Source organism: Heliconius melpomene, chromosome 19 (assembly GCF_056956725.1).
Source record: "Heliconius melpomene rosina isolate 202511_hmr_F chromosome 19, ASM5695672v1, whole genome shotgun sequence".
NCBI lineage: Eukaryota > Metazoa > Arthropoda > Insecta > Lepidoptera > Nymphalidae > Heliconius > Heliconius melpomene.
This window is the reverse complement of record NC_140407.1, coordinates 5,213,915-5,233,512: the sequence shown is the minus strand read 5'-3', so window position 1 is coordinate 5,233,512 and position 19,598 is coordinate 5,213,915. Positions and strand designations below refer to the sequence as shown.

The window sequence follows — 19,598 nt, the reverse complement described above, 5'->3', positions numbered from 1 at the left end:
AATAAATCCTGTTATAAAAAAAACTAAATTATGTAAATATATTTTAAACAAAAAGATTTTTTTTTAATTTTTAGCTTTACGCTATATCTTCATGTTTCGAGCCTAGTGTAAGGCTCCGTACCCTTTAACTCTTCCGTTCCCGAATTTCCGCCAAAGTCTATTCTTTTTTTATTCAATTATAATTATAATCTATAATCTATATATATAAAATCGAAAGGTCACTCACTCATCACGAAATCTCAGAAACTACATGTGCTAGGAATCTCAAATTTTGCATAGGAGTTACTTATAGGACGTAGGTGCTCGCTAAGACGGGAATTTGCAATATTCGATTTCTAAGGGGTTGTTTTTGGGGTCGAAAGTTTGTATGAAACTTCGTTACTACAAATGCTAGGAGTCTCAAATTTTGCATAGACGTCACTAGGACGTAGCCATGGAGACAGAAATTAATAATAACATAGTTCACGCGGGTGCAACCGCGAGCGGGCCGCTAGTATTTTATATTTCATTTGGGCGCTTTCCAATAATAATTTTCATAAATTTTTTGCTAATTGAAGACGTCGCGCATGCATGTCAATGTAAACGCGGCGCTTGTTGGTTCGATTCCCCGTCTAGAGAATTAAATATTTAATGAAAATATTAAATATTTCATTCTCTAAAGTGAGAATCGATCGGTAACCAGGCAGAGCGCGGCGTTGAGTGCCACAACTCAACATGTTATGCCTCAAGAATATGGCGGAAAGTGAGGAACGGCAGTGCCTTAAGACACTAGTCTTTAGACATTAGGTTTCCAGAATCCCTCTCTCTACGTTGCAATGTGCAAGGAACAGTGTGAACCTAAAAAAAATAAAAAAATCTGAGTACATATATTGTGACTTTTATAAGCGATATTGGCAAGCATAGTTGACGGATATTTCACTATATTTTTCTTTATAGGTACGATAATGTAGGTATGTTTAGTATATTATTTTTATATGTAACAATGTGCGTATATATTATCATGAACAAGTAAGTAGCATTCGTACTCGAGACTGCGATAGCTGGCGCCGATTTTTCAAGGAACTGTGGAAATATGTTCTTGGCCCTTCAAACTTCAATGCCATATTTTCTTTAATTATGATTATCGGAAAACTCAATTATTTTCATTTTCTCGCTCTCTTGTACCATCACGCTGTATCTCGCATATTCCAGTGCAGGCAGAGAGAACTTCTTCCCTAACCTTTGTTTCCCATTGCCCCCTCCTATTTTTAAGAGATTGCCTGTTGATTCCCAGAACTAAACACCTAATTTTGTCTTGTCCACCACACCAGAGCAGAGTAATGTAAATAATCACGCCTCCCAGTGAGAATTGATCTCAGGGTTTCATTATCCTTCATCACGATGCAGTGGCGTAGCTAGGGGGGTGCGAGCGGTGCGGTCGCACCGGGCATCAAAAGGAAAAGGGGCATCAAAGTCGACGATTACTTTGTTTTTCTTTGTTTTTTAGACTTTAGACCATTTGAAAGGGCATCAAGTCCCCTAAGCGGCACCGGGCATCAAAAGGAAAGGGGCATCAAAGTCGACGATCACGTTTTTTTTAGAACTCATCAACGTCGACGATCACTTTGTTTTTTTTTTAGACCTTAGACCATTTTAAAGGGCATCAAATCTCCTAAGCCGCACCGGGTGGCAAATACCCTAGCTGCGCCACTGTCACGATGTCCTCTGCCAGACATTCACATCACAAACTATCATATTATGATAGTTTATATGTTAGAATTTAAAATGAATAAATTTTTTTTTTATTTCCCAATCACCGAGTACAGCGAAATTAATAGGAAAATTTCTTAACTTTTGAATAACTAAGTGCATGAATATGTTGAAACCTCTTATAGATAACAACTTAGTAAGTGCTTGTTCTTGTTCATATCTTGGAATATTTACGATACTTATTAGTACATGCTTACTACATGATTTAATATTCAGTTATTTAACAGGAAACCTATCCTGTTATGCGGGAAATAAGCAGTTTTAAGCTTTTTCCTGGCATAATAGGGTGGATCCTAATGTTAAGACACTCCGTCCTCCACGTTTCTCCCAATTTTTGGCGGCGGGGGTCAACATTCGTGTCTAACAGACTTGGAAAATAAGAACTTTTAAATTTAAAATAGATTTGAATTGAAATTTGATTTAAATTTAAAATTAAATCCGTCGTGGCGCTCAAACTTGCGACAGTTAACACGACGCTCTGGGAATTAAACTAACTATATTTAACTAACTCTTAAAATCCACCACCAAAATATCCACCATAGGAAAACTAATAAAATTACATTATATATATTTATTTAGGATGTACAATAAATGAGGAAGTTACAGACGGACATTCATTACAAATCAGCCTTTTCTCTATATCATCCACCCTAGAAGACAATTCTATAACGTGTTTTTCTATAGCCTTAACATCGCTCCTAAATCCACTAACAGTTGAATCTAATTCCGATAAAAACTGTATTTTATTACAAAGTTCGTCGTATTTCTGTGTTATATAATCTCTAGCGTTTTTAGAATCATTCATTTCTTTGTCGATTTTGTCCAAAATTTCATATTTTAACTCGTCAAATTTGAACTCCAGACCTGGTCCAAGTAAATGAGCTCCCTTTATGGCTATTATTTCGTCTTCTGGTCTCTGTTTCAACATTTTGTTAGGCATCGCCATTTCAACGACGTTGGTTTACTTTGAAAAGATTAAGATTTTCATATCGATTTTGCATTCTTGAAACGGTTAATTTTGACCTAACACTTATTTTTCAGCGATTTAAATTTTTCAACACTATATATAAATTTGAAAGTACCACGGAAAATTTTATTCTAATATTCTGACAGTTATTCAGTTGTCTATAATAATGACGATATATTCATAAATTATAGTTAAAAGAGGTTATAATTATACGTTTATCTTAGTAACTGAGTTCGAGAACTAAAGCACGGCACGGTTAATAGAGTAAATGAATGATATTTTCCTAATTCAATAAGATTTTTAATAGGTAGGCAGTCATTTGAAAAAAGACAAAACACAGATTTGAATTATGCCATTAAACAAAAAAAATGGTGGAAAGCGGGGAACGGAGTGTCTTAACACTAACGCCAGTTTTTTTAAGTCACTCTCAACTTAGACATCGATCTTGAGAGGCAGTTTTCATTGATAGAAAGCAAGAGAAACATTGTCAGCGTAGCACGTCTATGGATTTGAATCCGACTTGGGGAATAAAAAAGGGATAAAAGAGACAAAGCGCTGCATGAAGAGTAGTGTCTTCTTAATACTAAGTTTTTACTATCTACCTTTAAGCAGCGGAGAGGTTAATAAAGCATAAAGAAGGAAGAAAATGAAAAAGACAGTTTTTATAATATTTAATTTATTCATTTTATAATTAACATACAATTTCAACAACACAACAACCAATCCAGTTCTAATAACATTTGATAGTCACTTACAAAAAGTATTTAGTTTATTAGTAACATTTATAAAATTAATTATTAAATTAAGCAAATTTATTGCACAATGTATTGTCATTCGTATAAATACTATTAATAAGAAACCTACAGTAAATATTTGGCACTTTTTATTCTAATAAGTACTTATAAATCTTATATTGTTCTAAGTTAATCACAATGTTACGAATTCCGACATAAAATTCCAAAATCCAATGAAAATATCAATAAAACGGGTGTAGTAATCACTTTAATATATGAACACATAATATAATGTACTTATGTAGGTTTGTTTGTATATTCCTTAAATCTAAAAAAATCTATAAAATATAATTGAAATGACGTAGAGAGATCCCAAAATATTTAATATTTGGAAAATGCGTATCACAGTGCAATGGTGGATTTAATAAAACATAGATTTTTTTATTAATAACACCTGAATGTACAGGTTTACTTTTCAAGTATTCGATGGCGGTTAAATAGGTATCTATTATGAATAAAATTGAAGTTATACATTAATCATCACAAGCCATCTTTACTTTAATTCATAAATTATTGAAATCTCTTCTAACATTCAAACCAATTTTAACTTAAGAAATCTCGTAACATGATATGCCTCAAACATCACGCAAATGGAAAACAACATTGAGAGAGTATTTGATACGAAGCCTACAATTACTTTGAACCACCGAGTATAGTCTGTATTTGCGATACAGTTTTCCCCTTAGTTTCAGGAATTAAGAAGAACACGAAGAAAACGCAAACAATCATGAAAGCGCTGAAGAACCAGAAACAGCTGTAGATACCAATAGCGTCTTTCATCAACGGGAAACATAAAGTCACAACGAAAACTAAACACCAATTAGTAATAACAGTTATTCCTGATGCAGTTCCTCTAAATTCCACTGGGAAAAGTTCGGCCATCATCATCCAAGGTATCGGACCGAAGCCCAAGGAAAAGGAAACGATGAACAAAACCAAGCAAACTAAAGGCAACCAGCCCACCGGACCTACATTGGCACCATTTTCTTGCAATTTGAAATATGCACCCAAAATGATCAAGCATACGCCCATTATGATACAACTTTGCAAAAGGAGGATTCTGCGACCGGCTTTTTCTATTAATAGAGAAGATATATAAGTGGCTATGGTTTGAACGACACCAACAATAATGGTGGCAATTGCTGGGGGAATATCTGATCCGGCAGATTGGAATATGTTATTTGTATAGAAAATGACAGCGTTTATTCCACTGAACTGTTGGAAGAACATGAGGCCGAGGGAACAGATGAGGGCCATTAGAGAGGCTCGATTCGTAACCATTGCTAATACGCCGGCTTTTTGACGTGATGAGTTGTCGACCTGGAATTAAAAAAAGAGTTTGTTAGTGGACATAAAAAATTAAGCCGAGAAAAAAAAAATATTTACGGGATTGTTTACTCAGCCGTGGTGGTCTCGAGGAGTTTTCCATTGATCTAATATTTGTTTATTTAATTTTCATACTATATCGCATATTGCAGGTGAGGCAGAGATATCCTAGTGTTAATCCTTGAGTAGCGGAACTCGACGCAATGGTTTCTCTTACCAGAGAAACACAACCATCACACGATAGATTTAATAATATAAAATCACATTAATATAAATATTACGTTATAAAACATTAATCTTATCTTAATACTTACATCTTTTTGCATATCTTCCAATTCGGCGCTAAGATCAGCGTCGGGTCCTCGCAACCATCTCAAAGCTTTCTCAGCATCACGTCTGCGGTTCTTGCCTAATAGATATTGGGGAGTTTCTGGCATCCACCTGCAAAAATAAAATAATGGTTAAAAATAAAAAGAATGTATCATAATAATACTTCCGTTGAAATTAAAAGAAAATAATTAATTACGAGGAAATGAAATATTTAATATTTTCATTGCTTCGCTCTGGTGTTGAGGCAAAGTATGGCGTTGAGTTCTGCCACTCAACACGCAATGACTCCGGAGGTAGGGAGCGGAGTATCTTACACAGGATTCCTTCTGCCTTCCCTACTACACGCGGAATATAGCGTGAAGATAATTTTATGTTTTTTTAACTATATATAATTAATTTAGGTTTATTTTTCGTATATAAAATTACATTCCTGTAATAAAATTACGTATTAACCTTATAGTTGAATTACGTAGAAGAAAATAACGCAAATTACAAAAGGTAAGGATCGAACCTACAATCGTAATATGTATTGACTGATATATGCCAATTGTCTTTCATAACGCAAAATAGGTACCTGATGGCGCAAAACTAAAAAAAAACCTAACTTACCAAAACACAGCAACCAAAAGTATAGGGAACACAGCAGATATAATAGACAAAGTCTGCCAATGTGTCCATCCGCCGACCACGAAGGTAAACAGGATGCCCACAGTTAGGAACAGTTGGAAAAAGGCGCCGAGAGACCCTCGGATCGAGGTTTCAGCAATTTCTCCTATGTACATGGGCGCTGCTACACATATACCGCCTGGGAAAATAATTATACATATTATGTAAGGAATAAAATGCAAACATTTTATAAGGTCAGCTTAAATTACAATTGGATGGATGGTGGATTTACGTAATCAGCTTCACGCTATGTCCCGCATACAGTAGGGGAGACAGAGGAAACTCTGTGTTAAGACTTGAATTGGAAACTCACAGATGTCGCGTTTAAATTGTGAAAAAATATAATTTAGTTATCTCACCAGTTGCAAGTCCAGCGAAGAACCTAGCAGCGATGAGCATGCCAGCACCATTTGCAAAGATCGTAAGCAACCAGTTAATCAAAAATGGTAGAGCTAGGATGAGGATGGTGGGTCGCCGCCCGAACCGTTGCGCGAGGACACCCACGGGTAGAGCGCTGATAGCCGCGCCTATTGCTAGGATTGATGAAACCAGGGAACCTAGAGAAAAGAGAATATTTTATTATAAACTAGCGACCTGCTTCGCCCGCTTGAACTACATAATTATTTACAAATCTATATTACTTTTTCTTTCTCGTAAAAAAATATCTATCATTTAAAAAATATCCATACCTAGAACAAAAGTAAAGAAAGCACAGTTTATTAATATTTATTTATAGTAATTTGGTCGAACAAATGCTTTAAAATGGTAAAAAATATATATATTTGTAAAATGATAGAAACAAAACAAACATTAAATGCTCATATTTTTTAAAAGTAACTTTAAGTAGTAAGAAGGTATATGTAATGTAGGTATGAAGATGTTGAGAAATATTGACTTATTTCTTTAAATTAACATATTTGAAAATGGCTGAATTGAAAAATTGTTTAACAAGTTCATTTTAAACTACTTCTTGAAAATATACAAAGTTTATAGTTAATAAATAACAAAAAGGTGTAAAAAAAATAAGTCGTTAATATCACTCAAAACCTATTATTAATATTTCAAGCTGCCAAAGAATTTAGAACAAAAAAATATTGTTTTTCAGTAGTTATATCTAAAATAAGAATAATTTCCCCAATCATGTGATAAAAGACAATGTGCGTAACCTTGTTGACGTCCAATGTCTGGCAACCTTCCAGAAATACGTAGCGTTTGTGGGTGTGGCCTGTATTTATAGACATGGCTAAATATTTCGAGACGTGCCTCTAAAGTCTTAGTTAAGAGTTTTGATAACTTATGTTTTGTTTTTTTTTTAGTCCACATTGAAGGTAGAAAAGGCGACGTCTAAAAATTCGATCGCAGCGGGATACGAATCCCGTGCCTCTTGGAACATGGCGTGGGTGTAGTTACTCTCTTACTTTCTAATATATCAATACACTGGAAATCATTCAAATACTAAATAATTATTTACTCACTTTCACTAGTATCTAGCAAAAACGCCGCCTCTTGTCCCAAAGAATTGCGTAAAACTTTTGTAACATTTGTCACGTTGTATGTCTCGTTGAGAGCGAAAACATCCCTTTCTAAGGGCGTGGATGAGTTCTGTGTGGTATTCTTGGGGGGCTCCAGCTGGGGGAGGGCGGGGGACGTCCACGCCAAGATCGTCCCAGCAGCCACTGCGCCTATAGCCGCTGAAATGGAAATATAATATTACGTTAGTTACAGTTCAGATCAAAGGAAAGAATCCAGAATTCGGCATAAAGCGGAGAGTTGAGTGTCTTAACATTAAGCTCCCTCTGCGTATCCTAGTACGCAAGTACTAGGCAAGTACATGCAAGGTACAACTTTACGCTAAAGAAATAAATTGACGAGAGAGAAAATCGAATTTGTTATTATCGTATATCACAATCCACGATGGTTTCGTGTATTTTCTTTCTATAAAATAATTCAAATAAAAATATTTTTATTAAAAAAATGTGCAAAACTAAATTTAAACATAATATCACAAATATAAAAGTTCATTCATCGCATTGCTCGAGTCTTGACCGATATCTATATAATAAATCGTACCAAATGTTTATACGGAGTTATTTCTGTCTGTGCGCGGTCTGTGTGCATTCAGTGCAATTACATTAGTAGCGGGGTCAATTGATGCTATTTCGTTTATGTTAATTCAATTTTGTAATGAAATCATAATAGTTTGTAACTTCATGCTTTTTTCCTGGATAGCGGAGTAGGCATTGGTAAAAAATATTAAGACATTCTGTTCTCCATTTGTTGCTTACTTTTTCGAGACATTGCATGCGATGGCGGTACTCAACGCCGCGCTATGTCTACTAGAGAAAGGAATTAAAATCAAGTTAAATTTAATAATTCCCCTACCACTGCGCGTTGTTCAAAAAATATTAAATAAAAAATAATTAGTAATTCGAATCTGGGTCGAAACTTTCTATATTATCGCTATTAATTATTTATTAGTACATATTACTTCATTAAAGTTGTGATCAAATTGACACTTTGCCAGTTATCTCAGTAATGTACATTGACCTTTACATCTCTTATCATTAATTATAAAAAAATATAAATATACATACATAGTTATCTTTTATAGTATTTACTATAAAAAATAATAAATCACAAATATTATTGAATACTATATATATATAGTAGCCTATTCAATTCCTAAGGATTTAATGTTGGGAAAGTAATACCATTTTTAGACCAAAACCAAAACCGAACCAAACTGACAATCCACAAGTACTGAGTTTCAGCACAGCCCTAAATTTGATTCACATTTTGTCAAAACCGAAACTATGGCGGAAAAGAAAGTTTATGGCCAAAACTGACCAAAACAGATATTTTCCTTGCCTTTGACTTCATTCAAGAGCCACAAAATGGACGAATTTATTAATTCGCTCTGTCAACCCTGCTGTATGTGAGACACAATGTGAAGTTGAAATTTTATAACCAGATATGAAACCGAGTGTTTTAAATTATATATAACCCAAATTTTTATTTACTGTAAGCATTGTGGGTTCGATTCCCACTCGGACTAATGAAATACCTTTATTTTCTCTGGTAAGAAAATTGGTCTGAAAATGGCAAACAAAGTGACTTAATCTTAGCTCTAAGATCTTTCCCTACCCTACTAAAAGCGGGAGATAGATAATTTACATACCTGCTACAGCAGCTATATATTGGTTAGTCTTCTTGGTCTCTCCGCCCTTCTCCTGGACGGAGAGCATGTGCATAGTTGGCTTCTCCATGTTCTATGGAGTTAGTTTTACCTGTAACAAAAATCAATTAAATCAAGCTTAAAAAGATTTCGAATCGATACAGCTACCATCGTGCGCGCGTTCGTTGCACTTAGCAAACTTTTACATAAAAATATATTAAAAACAATAGCAATTAAAATTAAATTAAATTATTAAAGATTTAATTAGAATTTATTACAAAAAACTGTATTGTAATAAGACGTAACGTCGTCTTGTAACAAATCCTTGAAGATCTTCATCTTGTATGTATTGACTAATATACGCTAATCGGACGCTAATATCTAACTATTGTATGCAACGTCATAAGCGCGTATGCGTTTAATATTAAAAGTAAGTTGGTATGTTCATTGAATATAATAATAAATATATGCTATAATTTTTTGAAAACAAATTAAATACATATTTATTACAATTAAAATAGATTTTATCCAAACTTTGAAGTCTATCTAAGTTGGAATCCTGAAGAAAGACCCTCTGTCGACGGCCTCTCAAGCCTACATATTGTTGTAGCCTACCCTAGTCGAGAGTTGAGGCCATCAACACGTAATGTTTCCAGAATTCGGCAGAAAGAGGTGAACGGAGTGTCTTAATAGTAGGTTCTCTCTGCCTACCCTGCTGTGTGCGGAAAACAGCGTGAAGCTGATTTTTTAATTTTTAATTTCTGAGGTAATTCTATCACTTGATATATGTAGAATATGTAACATAGCCTATAGCCTCCCTCGACAAATAAAAAAAAGAAAGAAGAAAGGAATTTGAACTATTTAGTATTTCCACAGTATAGCGAGTAACTAGTTATACAAAAAAAAATCTTAAAAAGAAGAAAGTATACAATTTATTGTTAAGGTTTTAATAAGATTATTATTACAATAAATAACAAGTAATATTTAGCGTAGGTCAAATTAACGACGATGTACCGCCTGTTAATGAGACTCAATAGAGTTAACGAAGTAGGTAACTATAACCATAGTCATCCTGTTCGGTCTATTTGAACTTTGAAGGATCAATTCTATATACTATATTCCCATATATTATGTAAGCCGTGGTGGGAATGATTGACTAAATGAGATGACTGTGAGTTCGATTCCAACTAGGTGAATATATTTTTTAAATCATTTTTATTTTCACCTGTAAGCTGGAGTATTAACGGAGGAATGAGGAAGAACGGAGTAACTAAATAAATATATTAGAATGGAATATGGAGTAAATATAGTTCCCCCAAATGGACATCGAATCCACAACCGTTCTAGTCTGTGTCATAACGGCCACTGGATATACATGATTAGAATACGTAAATGTTACAGTTAAATAATTTATTTAATAAGATACATAATATAAACGTGACATTTTCGAAGGCTCACCTTTCAACTGGATGACTAAAACATTACTTCATTTACTGTGACAAGATCCATTAACAATGGGTGCCATGCATCGACCCCAGGGCGCGTTGAGTTTAAATTTTAAATTAATATTGACTTCGATATGAAATATTTATATTATCATAATATTGCATTAAGTGCAACAACGACGTATTTGTATTTTTAAAAACATGCCTAATTAAGATGCCTATTAATTGTGCCAAAGACGCAATTAATATTTTTAATTATATTTTTTAAGCGACTTTTCTATCCAAATTTATATATAAAAAGGCAATAGGAATCTGGGAAACTAGTGTTAAGACTAAAACACACCGCCGTTCCCCACTTTCCGCGGAATTCTTGAAGCATTGCGTATTGAATGGCGGAACTAAACGCCGCGCTTTACCCTGGTTGCGCTGGTAACATACCAGAGCGAAAAAAATAGCATACTAAAAATTCATTAAAAAAATATGCACTCGTTCTCAAAGATAAGGAAACGTCATGTAAATCACTTATAAATTCCCCTTTCTTTTAATTAGTCTTTTATATTTTTTTAATGAAGAAAATTATATGTAAAAGTTTTTTACATAATGTATTTATATATTACAAAAGCTAATATACATTTGTTAATATGTATAAAAAAATTCTGCGAAGAAATGACATGATAAATATCGACGCCAAATCTCGCACGACACTTGGACTTATCACTTATCAACACTCGAAACTAACCTTCAATAAGTGGGCTGGCATGACGCTATATAATAAAATATTCTTATATTAATTCTATATATTTTAGCTAATTATTTGATTTTTTCTGTTTCAATGTATTCAACTTTGTTATCTATATATATAAAATCGAAAGGTCACTCACTCATCACGAAATCTCAGAAACTACAAGTGCTAGGAATCTGAAATTTTGCATAGGAGTTACTTATAGGACGTAGGTCGCTAAGACGGGAATTTGTAATATTCTACTTCCAAGGGGTTGTTTTTGGGGTTGAAAGTTTGTATGAAACTTCGTTACTAATGACATTTGTCTTTGTCATTCGTTACTAAATGCTAGGAGTCTCAAATTTTGCATAGACGTCACTAGGACGTAGTCATGGAGACAGAAATTAATAATAACAGTTCACGCGGGTGAAACCGCGAGCGGGCCGCTAGTTTTTTATATAAGTGCGAGTGTTTAGTCGTACTCTTAAACAAATAAAAAACTATTCCTAGATTATTTTTGGTTTTTATTAGACAAACTGCATCGTTGTATTCGAATCTAATACACAACTAGTCTTTAAACATAGGCAGAGTGACTTTTGATTTAAATTTTTGATATAGCCTGCAAAATATGATAATTATGTGATGATAAAATAATAAATAGAAATATTATTTCATAGTATATTTTAAAACTTTAAAAAAAGTTAAATCTAAGGCATAGGCAAACTTATAATACAGCCTAATATAAAAAAAATGTATAAAAATTATAACGTCAAAAAGTCAAGGGTGACACAGTAGTGTAAAATTATCATTTCTACCAACACATGCTTATCAGCTAAAGATATCCGGTTAAGCCATATGCTACTGGTTATAACAACAGCTTAATTTTTTTTTATTGAAGACCTACTAACTCTTGGTGATTTATTATATAAGTTTTTTATCATACTGCATTGATAAACTGGTAACCAAGATTAGGGAAATAAATATATTTTTGTGGTAATAATATCCTCTTCTTATGATAATCTTATAAATCTTTGATATATTTATGAGGTTAAATAGCGTATGACATATCGTACGTCATTGTATTTGTTTATTATGAACCATCTAACATACTGAGCTAAGAAATAAATTGTAGTATAAATATTAAAGAAATAATATTAGGTGTTTTTGAAATAATTAAATATTTGTATAGTAAATCAATTTTAATTACGGATTTTTTATCATGTTCTACTATCTTATCTGATAGGAAAATTGCTTCTACTATGGTGCTATCTAAGATATGTAATATTTATTATTATTTCGGCAATTTAGTAAATTATCGAATCACTGCACGTATAACGTATTTTTACTATCTATAACAAAGGATCGATGTGTCTATTTCAACTTAGACAAAATTGCAAACGTTTGCACCTATAGAGAGCATCCTCTTTAGATCATATTTCTTAATCGATAATTAGTTTAGTAGGTTATTAATTATGTAAGCAGTGTCGATTCAGTTTTTGTTTTAAATTAAAAATTAGTTAAAAACTAGTTTAAAATGTTGATAATATCCTTAGCTGAAGTGGCAATGGGCAGGCCATAATGTCAGGAGGACCGACAACCGATGGGGAAGAAAGGTCCTCGAATGGCGACCACGTCTCGGAAAAAGGAGTACAGGCCGCCCTCCAATCAGGTGGACCGACGACCTCAAGAAGACAGCGGGAACCCGCTGACCACCCAGGATTCAAAGGGCGCAGGGCCGGACGGAGTGGCGAGCATTGGGGGAGGCCTATGCCCAGCAGTGGACTTTAAAAGGCTGATGGATGGATATCCTTATTTATTTTCACAAACCTCCTGAATCACTCCGTTCTCCGCTTTCTCATTATTCCAACCTGTATTGATGACGTGTGTCTACCTACCACTATATGACGAAACAACATCGTACTTGTACTATAGAGGAAACACCCATTTGAACACCAGTCACTGCGTTCAGTCATACCAGGGCGTCATGAAATTGTGGGAAATATGTTTCGTAATAATTTTAAGTATTACATTCCCAACGTTAAATAATAATCAAATTCGTAGCAAAAATTAAGCGTACTTAAATTAAATATTACATTATTAATATTTTTAAATACAGTTAATTAGGAATAACCTGAAATTTATTTAACCCTAAAATATTTATTTAACCTGAAAATATTAAAGACCGCGTGACGTGGGGTTTTACCACTGAATACGCAGTGCCTTCGCACTCTCATCGATGGCTTGAAAATTTGAAACACATGATTTTGTTTGTAGATCTGGCTACAGTAGAAACTCGATTATCCGTCCCTCAGTTATACGGATTCGCGATTATCCGGACTATCAACCGCGATTATTATTTTATACAACCTTACTACGTATGTAAAACGAATATGGAGTTCCAAAAAAATATAAATAAAATAAAACAAAAGTACATGATAACTATAGCCGTATAACATACGAGTATTTTCATACGATAATAGCCAGTCCGGTTATCTAAACATTTACACAACATGAGATAAGAAGCAAGCTCTGTTACTCTCTACTTTTATAAGCGTAATAATAATAAAAATCCCCATCATTGTTACAGCCTATTTTACTGCCCACTTCATTTTATATAGACTATTTTGATTTGTATCATATAACAATAATATTGAAGTGTCAAGATTTGGGTGATTAATATATTTTACTAGATATATATGTGATATATGATATATATATGATAGATATATATATGCACAAACCTTGTATGCTTGCCAACCTACAAAAATATTTTAACCTAAAAAAAATATTCTGTCTGTCTATTTGGAATAATGCGAAAAATGGCGGCATTTCCCAATTGCATTGCAATCCCGAGTTTTTGGACAAAATGAAACGTAACGAAAGGAATAAGTGATGAGCTACCATTTCTAAATCGTCGCCTAATTACTAAAAAAACGTTAAAATTCAATATCACTCATTGTATAACTAGAGATATAAAATGAAAGTAGGAATTTTAGTTTAAAAACTAAATAAACGCTATAAGACAATAGTTTTTTTTTAAAGTTCATATCAAAAAATATAAATTTGTTTGTACCGAGTTTTCTGTATAATCATAGAAAATTAAGATTAGAATCAAAATGTAGTTCTTTATAATTATGTAGGGTAATTTCATTTACAGAAAATAATTAAATAATTAAAATTAAATAGCTACAACAATTCTTGATAACTCCATATGGGTTCTGATTTTAGACAACCACCATACTTTAACTATGAAGAAGAAATAAGCAAGGAAGTTGTGATATACGTATATACGAACTTTCTTTCTGCTCCACAAAATGAGATCCTTAGAATAATAATAAAAAATTATAACTAAAAGTATATTTAAAATACAAAATGGAGAACGGAGTGTCTTGACACTAGGTTCCTTACGTGACGCTAAAAAGATTCCTGTAATGAATATCAGGTGATTCAATTAAAATGTTAGAAACAGCCAAGTAACTGTCAAACCACAGTATCGTAGCTGGAATAAACCCTCTTTAAAAGTATGACTCCTTACGATTTTTTCATAACCGGGTTTTACTATGCGATGACTTACGTAAATAACATATTTAAAATATTATTAAGCCTATGTAATTTCCTTCCTTACTATTATTTCTATATCGTACATATAAAAGTAAGAGGAAATCCACACAATTTAAGGAATTATAATTCATTAAAATGAATAAATTATTACAATTTACATATTTGTACAATATTTTTTTAAAAAATCTCATGTATTATTTTTAACTAAATGTGGAATCAAATCTGACTTGTATCTGCTTCACAATGTTATAAAAAATTTAATCGAATTAAATCATCCCGTACACAGCAGGGTAGGCACAGGGAACCTAGTGTTAAGACACTCTGTTCCCCCCTTTCTACCGAATTCTGGAGGCATTGCGTGTTGAGTGGCACCAGAGCGAAGAAATGGAAATATAAACGTAAATAAATATTTCACTTACTCGAGTGGGGATCAAACCCACCACCGTCGCGTTACAGTCACACCCTTGTGCCGCTGCGCTACGACGGCCACAATGTTATAATTTAATAGATTTTAGTTATTTTGTTTTAAATTATACTACAATAACATCCGCTTATCAATCGTGATATAAACAAATATATTGCAGGTCCGTTTATTTAGTTTTACCCAATTGAACCTTTGCCAAAACTGTTTGCATGGTATCTAAATATACAATGTTCTGTTTATATATCATTAATTCATCAATAAATCAACCTGGTTATGTGTTTTTTTTTGAGCTTCACGCCTTATTCCTCACATAGCAGGGTAGGCAGAGGGAAACTTGGGACCTGCTGTTAAGACGCTCTATTCTCCGTTTAGACACATTACCCTATTTTCTTCAGAATTCTTAGGGCATTGCGTGTTGAGTGGCGAAACTCAACGCCGCGCTTTGCAATATGCAAAATATTTCATTCTCTTGAGTGGGAATCGAATCAATAACGCCGTCTTTACAGTTGCACGCTTGTGCCCCTGCGCCAGGACGGCCTCAATGAGTTTTATTTCAATTACAAAATTTAAAACATTATATTTTTTTTTAATATTCACTGTTTGTTGAATATGTCACATTATGTACATAATAATTATATTGCTTTTTATTCACGTTCATCATTCATAAGTATTAAAAGTAAAAAATAACTAGATTACAAAACTTCATTAACAAAAAGAGTTTTTAATTAGGTACAACCATCACATTGATTCTATTTTACAATTTATGTACCTACCACCATATCGATGGCGTGGTAAAATTAAAATATACATAAAAATATTTAAAATATTTAATATAAAGATATATTTAATATACTTAGTTGTTAACAACTACAATTATTATAAGGCAAACAATACGTCTATGAATATCTCATTACAAGCCACTAAATTACCCGCATAACCACATCAGAGTTAAGTAATAGATATCGAAATATGCGGTGAGGTTTAAATTTCTTGCGTCAAAATGGAGTTCAAGATTTATATTATTATCCAATCTAATATTACAACAATGTAAGATTATTTTCTTTCAGTTACCTCACTGTGAAAATATCTCTGGAGATGTTAAAGCACATTTTGCAAGAGTAAAATAATATGTCACTAGTTAGTGGAAATCGAACCTACACTAGCTACCCATCGCGTTAACAGTCTCATGCTTGTGCCCCTGCGTAGGGTTGCCAGGTCTTAAATGTTGATAAATTCTAATAGAATAATAAATAAAATTTTGCATTTGCCTAAATCAGTTAAGGTTTTTTATTCCTAATCAGTGAAATAGTCATGAGCCAAAATTGAATTCTAGATAGTTTTTTTTACATTTATCAACATTTTTAAATTTTTCTTACAAACCTTACAAGAGCTGGACAAGCTGGACATTCTTTATTTTGGTCGGAGACGCAAAACGCCTACCTACGCTTTACTCGGACTGCTTAAGCAGTCGGGTTCTCCTTCACTCTCTTCCTTAATTCGAATTGACTTGTTCACATATAATGTAATGATATTACAAAAGTATCTTATTTGTTAATTTATAAATTAAAAAGAGAAAATAAAAAAGGAACATAAAACAAATGCTTCAAATTTGAACCCACAGTCACAGCTGGGTCGTTCCAGTGGCGTCACAATGACGTCAACTTTTTAACATCTATTTATAACCTAATCAAAGTTCAAGTGAAAATATTTAAATGAAATAAATATACATAGTTCAAAGATTATCAATTGGACCTTTTGGTTTTTTTAAACATATTTAGATAAACATTACTAAAATAATTATAATAAAGAAACAATTATAATCTAGTACTTTAAAAAATAAACTTTAAAAATATTAATGTGTTTTTTTTATAATGAGAATGAGTGAGTTGCTCATAGGCGTAGGCATAGGAGGAATCGGATGGACCATACCCACGCCAGAATTTTTACCAACAAAAAGTTAAGCCTGAAAAATATAAAAAAAAAACATAAAAAGATCACTTCGAAACTAAAATCAAGATCCATGATTTTTTTGCGCAAAACAGCTTAGTGAAAGTGAAGATAAGTTTTCTTTGTAGAAAACAGTGTCTCAGAAAATCAGTCAAAGAAATTTTTTTCCCGGAATGGAAATCGAGTCCGCTAACGTCGCACTTACAGTCAGAAGCTGCATTACTACGCCACGACGGCATTACCTATAAATTATAGGCTATAATTCTACTTCTATATTAATTATATTATTCTCAATACCGACGCTTATTATTAAAAACATTTTAATTTTATATTTTGATATAAAAAGAAATTACATAGCCATATTACGATTTTACGCAAATTTTGCAGTTGGGAAAATCAATGAATGTACTTTTTGTGCGTACGTGATTCCTTCTAAAATTAGGTTCTACTCACATAAAGTAAGACAAACTCTGTATTTATTTCTTAATTAAGTACCTACCTACAAGTTATTAATTTATGAGTGAATTAAATTACTTTTACTATGTTTTTAATAAGCTTAATCTATAATAATCTATTTAGGATAAATATTTTTATATAAGAAATAGATCTCATTATGTAATTACTTTTGTAATAATTTAACATAAAAATGTTGCTATCTCTATATTATATTATACATATTTAAATTATATCTATATTTACATATTTATTTAAATTTACTAAACTAATTATCGCCGTCTCCACTATCATGATATGGCAAATTAAGATACTTATCAATGGCAAAGCTTCTTTTCTGTTACTAAAACACGAAAATTATCTTCTTTTATAATATTGTTAAATTTTATTATATTATAACATATCGACATTACAAAATTACATAGAAAATGCGAAAAATGCCTGGATGATATGCACGCTTATTTCTTATTTGATTTAAATTTTATTTAATCCATGAATGAAAAGTCAAAACTACCTACATTCAAATTAATAGTGCTTACTTAATAAATTTAGATTTTTATTGTAAGAAATAAAATTCACGAGAAAATAATAGACAATTTGAACGATACATTTTTTTAATTTATATTATAAGTAACCAAAAAAAAAATATTTGAAAACAATCAAATAATCAAAAATTACTTACCAACATAAAACAATAAAGTTTTCAATTATTGAAAAAAATATAAATGCACAGATAATTTAAATAAACACAATAAAATTTCACGTGTGACGTAAGTTTTTTTTTTAATTATATAACGCGTAGCGCACGGGACTGGACGCGGTCGGCGATCGCGCCGGATTTTGGAACACTGGCCAAACTATTTAGTTTGTATTGTATAATGACCTGCATAGTGCACGTTGGCCTTACGTTATTTAAATTTACCTCCTAGATTTGTCATATTTAATTAATAATAACAGTCCTATTGTATTCTTTTATATCATATTTTCTAAAAAAATATAATTATGTGTTTTATAACCAATTAGCACAAAGAAACTGGGTAAATATAAATACATGTGTATAATTAATATCTTTAATAAATTTTCGCTTTAATTTTTTATATACATATATTTTTTGGTTTTTGTGAGAATTAAAAAAAAACTATTGTTTTTTCTACCCATACATATCATGTACATAATACATTGAATGGATTATTGGCAAAAACACTTGTTATGCTGTAAGATATTTTAAATTTAGATTCGTGGACTTGACCGTGATTACACAACACTTAAAACTAAAGTTACATGAGAAAAACAACTATTTACAACGAAAATAAAAAATATATTAAATGTACTAATATATTAATATACCTAATAAAGATCACAATTTAATCTTCTACTAGTTGATGCCTACGACAGTATATACCTAAGTTAGATACCATTATAATTTATTGTAATGTAAAAGCTTTTTAAGCTTTGCGAAGCGTAAACCTGCTCAGACGATATTATCCAGATTGAACACTTTTATTTATTTTAAGGTAATGAGGTCGTGCCGCAGGGGCCCAGGGGGCCAGGGGGCGTTGTGGGTTCGATCCCACTCGGGACTAAAATATTTTATAATTTAATTTTCTCGCTCTGATATCGAGGCCAAAACGATACGTTGACTTCCACCATTTAACACACAATGTCTCGAGTCTTAAAACTAGGTTCCCAGGTTCCATTTGCCTACCTTGCTATGCACGGAAAGCAGCATCAATTACATCTTCTGTACCTCGTTAATATGTATAGGTTGGGCCACTTTTTAAAAGTTTTATTTAAATGCCAATACCGTGAAAAAGTGAGTCAATGTTTAGAATTGCTATCAAAAATGTACTGATTGTATCATCAGCTGCGTATTAAAATATGCTGGTATACGAGATAACGAAAAAAATCGATATTTTGATAACGCGTCGCTTCTAAACAGTGAGGACTGACAATTTCTGTAATAAAAAAAATTGAAAGAGAATCTAAATAAATAATAAATAATTGGAAGAAAGTATACGGAAAATTGTATGAATTATGCAA

The 19,598-nt window shown here is 32.4% G+C and overlaps 2 protein-coding genes across 2 annotated transcripts; both read right to left on the bottom strand.

Annotated features, from left to right (window-relative positions):
• Window positions 1-2,320: 2,320 nt before the first annotated feature.
• On the bottom strand, window positions 2,321-2,808 carry LOC146528461 (uncharacterized). Its single transcript, XM_085202829.1, has one exon. The coding sequence runs from the start codon at window positions 2,693-2,695 to the stop codon at window positions 2,321-2,323; it is 375 nt and encodes a 124-aa protein (XP_085058955.1). The 5' UTR covers window positions 2,696-2,808.
• A 567-nt stretch (window positions 2,809-3,375) lies between these two features.
• On the bottom strand, window positions 3,376-18,420 carry LOC146528460 (facilitated trehalose transporter Tret1-like). The gene is made up of 7 exons (XM_085203874.1): window positions 18,241-18,420; window positions 9,011-9,119; window positions 7,308-7,523; window positions 6,192-6,389; window positions 5,776-5,971; window positions 5,151-5,277; window positions 3,376-4,830 (listed from the first exon to the last, which is right to left on the bottom strand). Exons 2-7 carry the CDS (start codon window positions 9,096-9,098, stop codon window positions 4,144-4,146), a joined length of 1,512 nt encoding a protein of 503 aa, XP_085060000.1. The 5' UTR covers window positions 9,099-9,119; window positions 18,241-18,420; the 3' UTR covers window positions 3,376-4,143.
• Window positions 18,421-19,598: the final 1,178 nt, after the last annotated feature.